The 10,343-nt window shown below is 37.6% G+C and overlaps 2 protein-coding genes across 3 annotated transcripts; both read left to right on the plus strand.

The window, feature by feature from the left end:
- The first annotated feature begins 1,540 nt into the window (after positions 1–1,540).
- LOC122291934 (protoheme IX farnesyltransferase, mitochondrial) lies at positions 1,541–6,791 on the plus strand. The gene is made up of 7 exons (XM_043099996.1): positions 1,541–1,961; positions 3,665–3,794; positions 4,128–4,265; positions 4,382–4,515; positions 5,119–5,244; positions 5,730–5,833; positions 6,164–6,791. Exons 1-7 carry the CDS (start codon positions 1,627–1,629, stop codon positions 6,547–6,549), a joined length of 1,353 nt encoding a protein of 450 aa, XP_042955930.1. The 5' UTR covers positions 1,541–1,626; the 3' UTR covers positions 6,550–6,791.
- A 541-nt stretch (positions 6,792–7,332) lies between these two features.
- Positions 7,333–10,137, plus strand: LOC122291935 (NADH dehydrogenase [ubiquinone] 1 alpha subcomplex assembly factor 3). 2 transcript variants are annotated; one of them, XM_043099997.1, is made up of 5 exons: positions 7,335–7,618; positions 7,832–7,948; positions 8,302–8,336; positions 8,766–8,866; positions 9,774–10,137. In XM_043099997.1, exons 1-5 carry the CDS (start codon positions 7,440–7,442, stop codon positions 9,858–9,860), a joined length of 519 nt encoding a protein of 172 aa, XP_042955931.1. In that variant the 5' UTR covers positions 7,335–7,439; the 3' UTR covers positions 9,861–10,137. The 2 variants fall into 2 exon arrangements, with proteins under 2 accessions (XP_042955932.1, XP_042955931.1); XM_043099998.1 differs by lacking the exon at positions 8,766–8,866 and having other exon boundaries at positions 7,333–7,618.
- The last annotated feature ends 206 nt before the right edge of the window (positions 10,138–10,343 follow it).

Here is a 10,343-nt window from a genome sequence, read left to right on the forward strand (position 1 = left end):
TCTATTCAGCCAGTCCAAATCAACAAAATACAGCACATAACAATTCATTACGATATGTAGTCATAATTTTATAATTTGTTTATTAGACTATACAAAAACCTCTTCAAACTGCTTTCTCTTGATAAGAAATTGGTAGGAGTCAAATTTTTTTTGCTCAAAATCCATCTTTTTTATTTCTCTTATGTTGCATGTGGACGTTTTGGAATGATTCTTAGATACTCTTACTCCATTAAATCTAGTATTTTATGACCATTTAATTTATTTATAAAATATTTGCTTAAAAAATGTATAATTTAATTTTAAAAAAATTTAAAATTTATTAGTTAAGCATACACTCTTTTTAGTACTTTTATTATGAATTATTCTATATACAACTGGCGCGCGAAACCTCTGTGAAACCGGATGCCACGTCAGTTGATATTTTATTTTATTTATTTAAAAAAGACAGAAAAATGGAGGGAAATAAAATAAAATAGATGACACAATGCTAAGCTGAGCGATTTGAAGGAGAGAGAAAACCAAAAACGCCCAGACCTCTGTTGGATCTCGTCTGGAGGTCGCCGGCGTGGAGAAAATTGGTTATTGTAGTCGCCTTTCCTTTTACTTGCTTTAGACATCTTGCGATTATAGCTACAAACTATAGCTTCTCAGCTATGGTGTAAACATCTTGCGATTTGGTTTCAACGCTAATAACAATAATAAATCAATAAGTTGCTCGACTGGTACAACCTCGAGTCAGCCACATAAATTTTCTCTGCTACCAAACACACTTGTATTGATTCAAAGCAGCTTTCTTTTCCTCTCCTACCGTTTTGTGTTCCTCTCCTTTTGTGCTGCAAGTATAAAAAGAAATGAGATGTGAAGCGGGACATTATTTTGTTCCTTTGTTCAAAGCTATCTAGATTTGGTTGAATTGTAGTTTAACTGAGACCAGGGAGGGAGGTAGGGAGATATTTCCAAAGAATGAATCATTATGGTTCTCAATTTGCGTGGATGAATAGTGAATTATTCAATTTTCTTTTACATCTAATATGGTTCCTTTTCATTTGGTCAGAGTAATTCCCTTAATGATTTCACCTCTTCACCGAACTCTACAAATATTTGCGCCTAGGTCCATTACGAGGCTCTTTGGCACGAGGCTAAAACATGGGTTTGTGGGTTCTTTCTTCAACTGGGAATGGTTTCGACTGGGATGGAAATCTACTTCTGACTTTCTGGGGAAGACGATGGGAATGAGGAAGATGGGAGGGTCTTGGAGGGAAAAGAAGGTAGAGAGTTTTCGAAACGCAGTAACACAATGACGAGGCAAGTTCGAATTTGAGTTAAAACAATGACAACGCCGTTTTGAAACGTGCCACGTAGGAGCCAGTTATGCGGGAGTTTCTCAGGTCGGTTATAAGTAGACTTTTTCTTATTCCATTAAATCTAGTATTTTATGACCATTTAATTTATTTATAAAATATTTGCTTAAAAAAATGTATAATTTAATTTTAAAAAAATTTAAAATTTATTAGTTAAGCATACACTCTTTTTAGTACTTTTATTATTAATCCTTGTTCTGGATCTCGAAGTCGCCGCCTCTCAGCAGCTCTCCCGAAAATTTGGTCTCTGCGACTTCCTACCACCATGTGGAGGAGCTCACGGAGCTTCTCATCCAAACTCCTCCTCCGCTCTTCCTCGCCAAATCCTCGCGATCCTGTCGCCTCATCTATCAATTCCACCTCATACGGGGTCGTTCGGACCCCGCACCTCTACTTATCCTCTATTCCCGCCTCCTCTTCTTCGGCCTCAGATTCCTTCAAACTAGGGTTTCCCCAACCCGATGGGGCCCGAGCCTTCTCGGCCTCGGCCGTAGATATCTCTTCTCTGGCCTCTGCACCGGGGTCTAGAGCCAGGCGAGTCGCCGGCCTAGCCAGCCATTACGCTCGCTGCTACTGGGAACTCTCCAAAGCTCGCCTCAGGTAACCATTTGAGACTCTACTTTTTTCCTGTTTCATATGATTTCACTGCGTTTGAATCTTCTTCTTGTCATGTATGTATTACTAGATTCATATTTTTAGGAGGAGGAAAAGGTAATTAGAGATAAGAGTATTCGAGCTTTATGGTGGTGTTTCTTCTTGGCTCTTCACGTGATAGTAATCTTGCTCTTAAAGTTTCATTTTTTGAAATTAGATGAAGATGAAGAGTCGGAATTGATGTAGTGGTTTCTAGGTGTTGAGGAGAGTTGATGTTAACGTGATTTCCCTATCCTCATTATGACTTCTTGGGAAATCTAGGTGTGATTATCTAAGCGTGAAGGATCTTTTGAAGAAGTCTAGCGCTTTATTTCTTGATGATCCTGCATCGAATTGGTATCAAAACCTGGGTTGTCTGGTTGTCTTGAGTGGTAAGAGCCTTGGTCTGGAGACATGCTTCCCTTAGGTTTAAGTTTGAATATAAACAATTTCTAGGAGCCACTTCCCCTCAGTGAAGAGCTGATGATTTACCTAAACGTGGGCACATTACACGGGTCTGGGGATTAACAGGGCAACAGACAATATTGCATTTGCAACTCCAAAACTCTTCATCATAAAAAGGAGGTATCAAAGCCCTCAATAACTCCGTCCTGCATCTTATCATTATGGTGCCCCGAATTCACAACTATTTCACAATTTACAGTCTGATTGGTGCATGGATTCTGAGAAGAAAATAAATTTGTCTATTTAGGAATACTAGCCAATATGGGGACTGGTAGTTAGGGCTTTGTAATAACTTTAATTTCACTTTAATTATGGTGCCCTGAATTCACAATTATTCCTTGATGTAGATTTTGATTGTATTGAATGATGTATGGTGTATACATGTGATACCCCATATGATAAGGATAAAAGTAGGTGATGAATGATATCCCACATTGCTTGGGAATGAGAAATTCTTGCTCTTTATAAGGTTCTAATAAGGCTCCAATTATATTATTGACTAGTCCTTTTGGAGTATAGGTCATGTGGTTTGGGCCTTCCATTGGAGCATTACAAATAGCATCAGAGCCTATCCTAACCAGAAATGTTGGACTTAAGCCATGCCACCTATAACGGACATGCTCGACGAAGACGTTGGAAATTTAAGAGGGGGAGATTGTGATATCCTATATAATAAGGATAAGGGTAGGTGGTGAAGGAGATCCCACATTACTTAGGAAGGAGATGTTTTTGCTCTTTATAACGTTCCAATGGAGTTCCAATTGTATTATTGACTGGTCCTTTTTGGAGTATAAGCCATGTGGTTTGGACCTTTCTTTGGGGCGTTACAATACATCCTAGTTGTTTCTCTTAAATCGCAATTTAATTTCACTTGTATACGTCCCATGTACTTGGGCTAGGCCTGTTCATTATCCATCAATACATTTTTTGTTTACTTAAAAAAAATTATAATTAAAGAATGCCACATTTGTAAGTCATGTAGTGGAAATGACACTGAATTAATGCTATGTTTTGGTTTTAAAATCTTTCCTTTTTATAATCTTGCTGGGCTTGTAGAAGCTGGCTACTAGGGCCCGACTCTACCCCCATGCCACAGATAGGTTCCAATATTTTTTTCTAGAACCAAGTAAGATCCCTACTAGACAGGCTTATAGGATTTCCTTATTTCATAGACTCTCGCTTGATATCTTCTATCTCCTTTCCAGCATGCTAGTGGTTGCGACTTCTGGGACTGGATTCGTTCTTGGGAGTGGAAGTGCCCTTGATTTTCTGGGACTTTGTTGGACTTGTGCTGGTACCATGATGGTTGCAGCATCTGCTAACTCCTTAAATCAGGTTCATTTTTACTTGCTTTTATTCTTTTTTAGCTAAAAGAAACTTTTTGGATCATGACATGGCACATTATAAAGCACAAACTTGCAAGTTTTTACATTTTTTGTAGTAGCCCTGATGGAATTATTTTCAACTAGTAGATCAGACATAAACCAATAGGTAATGTATCACCTTTTTAGTTGGTTGATAGTGTTTACGTTATTGATCTTGCATTGGTTAATCTTGTTATATTTGTTGACTGCTGAAAGCATATTCTAGTTTCAGTTTTCTTTTCACATACTGGCTAGTTTCAACTCTTTTTTCCCCCACTTATTTCAAATGAATTTATTGCCTTAGGTATTTGAAATAAACAATGATGCCAAAATGAAGAGAACAAGGCAAAGACCACTTCCTTCAGGGCGCATTACCATACCCCATGCCGTCACCTGGGCATCTTCCATCGGTGTAGCTGGCACTGCTTTATTGGCAGGCAAGGTGGGAATATCAATTCACTCATCCCCTTTCGTATGTGAAGTTTGGTATTTAAATTGTGAAATTTGTCTCTTTAACCTGTAATCTGAGGGACTGCTTCCATGACAAGGTTGTTGCAGGCTAATATGTTGGCAGCTGGGCTCGCAGCTTCAAATCTTGTCCTTTATGCATTTGTTTATACTCCCTTAAAGCAGATCCACCCAGTCAATACGTGGGTTGGGGCTGTTGTTGGTGCTATTCCACCACTTCTTGGGTAATAAGTCCCCTACATTTCTATGGGCTTTTATCTGCGCATTTTTCTAACTGAAAACAATAGTGAATTTTTTACTCTACACGATATGCATGAATGAACTCTAGCTTTATACGGTGAGTTGATATTAAACTTTTTATTTCTTACAAAATAATCATTTGCTTTGTCTTTACCCATCAAAAAAATTCCTTGCAAATTATGGAAATTTTTTTTTTTTGGATAAGTAGAATGAAATTTTATTGAACAAATGTAATAGGCAAAGCCTAAAAATTATGGAAATTCCTATGGTGATTATAATGATGGTGGATATTTGAAAGTGAGTTTAGATTTTATATATATGCAAATCATTAGTAAATTACTAGTCAGGAGGCTATTCTTGGACACCTGGTGCCAATAAAAAAAAAATAGTAAATTATCTCCTCTTATAAATAATTGTATGAGGTCAATTTGATTCAAATCAAGTGCTTTCATAGCCTGATCATGCTTAACGTGGCTGCTTACTTGAAGGTTTTCAATACAGTACTGAAAATTTTGCATGAAGGCCTACTTCAAAAGAAAAAAAAAGATGTGCATGCAGGCTTACGTGTTTGTGTGTTGGGTTCTCAGGTGGGTTGCAGCTTCTGGCCAGGTGTCATTGAATGGAATGATTCTTCCAGCTGCTCTCTACTTTTGGCAACTACCACATTTCATGGCCCTTGCTTACTTGTGCCGCAGTGATTATGCTGCTGGAGGGTATGTGCATTAAAGTTAACTCAACACTCATTCTGGTAGCTGGATCAATCCACCTTGTTACATTGAGAAATGGTTCTGTGTTGGAAGATACCTTTTTGTTCTTTGGCTATTTAATTGGTGGCTTAAGCCTCTTTCAGAGCATAGTACTATCTATTTATAATTGGGCTGAGTTGGATACATATATGAAGATTTGATGGGGTGACATTACCCAAAAAATTATATGCTAATTGTTGTCGATAATTTATCTCCAATACAAATTTTTTGGTTTATGAATGAAATACTTCACCCTAGTCGGGTGGGTGATTTCTCTCTATGTTGAGTTTGGGGTTGGGGTTTGGGTTTGGGGTGCCCATCTTGTTGATTGTCTATATATGTATGCGAAAAGTAGGTTCCTTGTGTACGAGACTACTCGTCTATGGGATTTCCATGCATTTCACTTGGCTTTTTACCGTGTAGTCATTATTTATCCTTGGATGCATATTCAGGTTTAGGATGTTCTCTCTTGCTGATGCTTCTGGTCGGAGAACTGCAGCGGTGGCTTTAAGGAACTCCCTATATCTGCTCCCTTTGGGTTACCTGGCATATGATTGTGAGTTCTAGTCTCCCAAAGTTTTTCTTTTTTCCTTTTACTAGGAATTCTTGCTTATCTTTTTAGTTGGGTTTAATGGTACGAACTTGATTGATTTATTTGCCCTTTAATTTTATTTTCTTCTTTCTATTTAGCTCTTTTAAATTTACTTTTTACCCCCCATTTTCATTCTTTTGGTGGGCAAAAAAGGAACCATGATGTTTTTTCACCTTAGTTTTGTCATCTCTTTGGGTTGAAGGTAATGCATTACTTGCAATTTTCCAATTACCAAGAAGCGATCTCTATCTTAAAGATCACACTTTCATTTACCTCACTGAATTTTCTCTGCAGTGGGCGTGACTTCTGGATGGTTTTGTCTTGAATCATCTATCCTCACTCTTGCAATAAGCTATGCGGCATTTTCATTCTACAGAGACCGTACTGCACAAAAAGCTAGGAGGATGTTTCATGCTAGCCTACTGTATCTTCCTGTATTCATGTCTGGACTCCTACTTCACCGTCTCCCCGATAACCAACAACTTGTCCAAGAAGACAATTCAATGGAGGTTGTTGAGCTTTCATCTTCCTTGGGAACTCTAGCAGAAGAAAGTGAAAATCTTGACCAGAGGAACCACGAGATGGGTTCCACCGGTGGCAAACAAGCACGCGCACCTGTAGCATATGCCTCTGTTGCACCGTTTCCTTTCTTGCCTGCTCCTTCGTACGCAGCTCCTTGATGTATTGTGCGTCTGGAATTTATTTTTCAATATGTAATAAGAAGGTTAGAAGGTTACCTGCTAAAATTGTCAGTTATATTTTTAAAAAATTTTCATTTTGGTAAATCCACAGTTCCAAATTGTTATGTTTTATACGTGCTTTGGTGTTGACACTTTCAACTTGGAAAGTTGAGCAAGAATTTTTTCCTGCTTGAAATAAAATCTAAAGAAAAATGCAGTGATTGACATTGCTTTTGTTTGAAGGATCTAACCTTCTATCTTTTCCTTTTTTTACCTTCTCGAGAGCTTGAGAGTTCAAATATTGATTGAGAATACCAAGGATTTTAGGGGCACAAAACACAATTACAATACAAGGAATGGTGTTAATGGTTTGTTATTTTTCCTTTGCTCTTATATCGCAACTCCTTTATAAACTTGTCCTAATGCTGCAATTGATTTGCAGGAAAGTGAGTTAAGGATATAAAGTTTATTTCCAAGAAAAATGAGACGTATAGAAGTGGAAAAGGAAAGTGGACCCAAGGTTAATAATACTTTATAGGGAAAGGTGCTTAAAAACTTTATTAAAAATATTTGAGAGGAAAACAGGTTAGTATAATCTTATTATAACGAGAAAAGTATTTTGTATGAAAAAATAATAAGAAAAATGCAGAAACGTCATTTAATGAATTTATTTTTATGAATTTTTTTTATGATTGTAACATCATATAAGATTTTCGGAATTTTTGAAAATTATTTTCTTCATTTATATTTTTCTTGGATTTAAATAGCCATGAGTTGGATAACTTCGGTTGGTTTGTTGGATCCGGGTCCTTACACTACGTCGAGTCGACCCGATATTGATATCAATCAAACCCGTCCAATCGTCGATCGAGACGATCAGAAACAGAGAGATGGTGGTCAGACAGAGAGCAGTGGTGGCAACACTCCCTAACCTCATTCGGAGCCTCCGAAAGGAATGTCCAAAGCCCACGAACCAAGCGGTGTTGCCGTCGTTGAGACGCGCTTTCTCTCTCTACGATCAGATCAATCTCATCGACAACGTCCCCGAAGACCAGCTTCGCTTTCAAAGGTACAACCTCCTTGGGCCTCCAAATTCTTCTCATCTCAATTCCACGTTTACATGGTTTCCATTAATTAAAAAAATTGATGTTGGATCGTTCCGTTGACGGTTTTTTCTTGTGAGAATACGATTTTTCCATTTGTTTTAGGAAGATTTTATTGCGATCTTTGGGTTCTGATTTGATTCGAAGGCATTAATTTGGATTATCTTGCTTAATCTTAGGTATACGGACACGGGTTTCACCGTAAATGGCGTGGATTATGAAGGCAGCTTGCTCTGTATTGGGAACTTGCTAATGTCTTGGGCCCCCAAGAAATTCTCAGAGATTACTCCAGATAGGTATGTCCTATAATTTTCCTCTTCTTTTAAAGTGAGTAGTTTTGCTCTATGTATTTTTTAGCTGCTTTGTAGTTTTATAGTTATTTATAGATGTTTTTGGGTGGCTGGAATGATATCTAAACTTCCACGATAATCTCGTGTAATATGTGCATGTCTGGTTACTTATCAAAAAAAAAAAAAATATATGTGCATGTCTGGTTCATTTTCTCTCATATTCTTTCAGTTCCCGCAAGTTTCCGCAAGTTTCTATCTGTATCAAGTCCTTACTTCAAATTTACTTTTAGCTAGAGGAAGAATACATAGGGTTGCTCGCTCCTATATCTGACATTTCATCTTTATATGCTGTGGTGCAGCTTATCTATCTTCCAAACTGTGCGGACTATACCCGGTGAGAATTGAAATTGCGGTATTGTCCTCTCATGTTGGCCCTTTATATTTAATACTCACTTGCACCTAACCCTGTGTAGTGACCCAATTGTTATTTGAGTCTTGGGCACCCTGGCAATGATCCATATTCTGCATGCTGAACGGTCATGTAATCTAGTGTCGTGAAGAATTGATTCATTGAATAATAATGAAATGGCAAAGTATAGGTATGTGTTATTGAAAAAAAGAATTCCAGACGTTCTTGTGGTAATGGCCAAAGATGGTCATCTCCCTGCATTTTTAATTTATGTCCGTAAGTATTTGAAAATAACCAGAATCACGATAGATAGATCATAGAGTAATTTCTGTTGTTTACAGGTACCTGTTGTTATTAGGTGCGAGCAATCTTCTGTTTATTTTTATTGACCGTCCACGTTATCACTTTTTCGAGAGATTTTGATACTTGGCTGTGGGAGGTACATTGAGCCTGTAGTTCCTGAACTTAGGAGCTTCATTCGGTCTACTGGCATGAAGTTGGAAGTCCTTGACTCGGTATATCAGTTTTTTTCAACTTATTTCTGGGCTTGGCTCCTTTCTCTCAGTTATACTTCTGTCTCACATGGTTGCTTCATATTGTCTGTAAATTCAGAAATGAATGGAGTGACAAATATAGGAAACTTTAGAGGCATAAACCAAGTTAAAAATTGTTGCCAGAATACTAGGCAATAAAACAGAGTAAGATCTGGAGTCTTGCAAAATTTTATCTTTTAAGGAACAACAGGGAAATTTTTCCTATTTGGGAAGCTTATAAATCGATTGATTACAAGTTGCTCGTGCTTTTACATGGCCCTGGCATTAGGGTCAAAGAGGGTGCTTCTGTACGTGCAACCCGTGACTAAGTTGAAGTTTTTAGCTTGTTAGGTAAATCTGAGAGGGCAAGCTTCTATATATAGTTGAAAAGGACATTTCAGGCCTTGTTCCTCACATTCACTGTCATTTGTGATAAAAGTAGTGGTTGCACAAGCACGTGTCACCGGGCCGTGATGTGAGCCCTTCAAGCTATGGTGTGCAAGGAATCAGCTACTTTAATAATGGACATCTGTAAATGCGTCAATTAGTAGGTATGGGAGAATTAATTTCAGATCCACAAGCAAAAATGACTGACACCCATTCATAGCAATTGAAGTGAAGGATTGTCTTTAACCGAATCTATCCTTTCTTGCCTTTTCACAGTAGCAAACATAATCGTCAAATGTGTTCTGTTTTTCTTGGATTAACAATTTTGTTTAAATATTACGTGGTTGAATGTTAAACTTGAACAGTAGTTCATGCCCTCCTTTTCCAGTTTTATTATCTATCCATTATGGTTGATCCTACCATTTCACGCTTAGAATTTTCAGCTGAAATCAACCAGTGGTATACATAGAATCTTTATGATCTTTATTGTCATTTGTTGCAGAGAAATGCTGCATCAACTTACAACATACTGAATGAGGAGGGTCGGATCGTGGCTGCTGCATTTCTCCCATATGGGGTTTCCTCTTGATGCCTAGATCCAGCTCGTGATGTTTGTTTTTTCATTTTCAGCTTATTTGGGATGCATTTGAGGGAAGATAACTTTTGTTTTATGTAAATGAGGTCGATTTGGAATGTTGATCTTTCTGCATCTCTTGAGTCATTTCCCCACTGGAAGTTTTGATTTTTGAAGGACTTCTGCTCAAGTTGGCCTCGAGCTTTAAACTTTAAAGCATTATCTTTGACATATTGTCTTGAATTTTCGGTGTAACTAATTGAATACACAACATTGGTTTATTTTTCTTGCAGACTGACTTTTCCATTATGTTGTATTTTGTAATCCAGACGTTAGGATTCAAATAGCATACGAGTTGGGCATACGTTTATTTTTGCTCCAAACAGACCTTCAAATGAATATTCTTTCCAGCAAATTTTGTTGTTTGTTTTTCTTTTAATCCATTATTGTACTAATTATCTCACAATTATCCATCCGGTCTCCAAAACGTATATACGT

Source organism: Carya illinoinensis, chromosome 13, assembly GCF_018687715.1.
Source record: "Carya illinoinensis cultivar Pawnee chromosome 13, C.illinoinensisPawnee_v1, whole genome shotgun sequence".
Classification (NCBI taxonomy): Eukaryota; Viridiplantae; Streptophyta; class Magnoliopsida; order Fagales; family Juglandaceae; genus Carya; species Carya illinoinensis.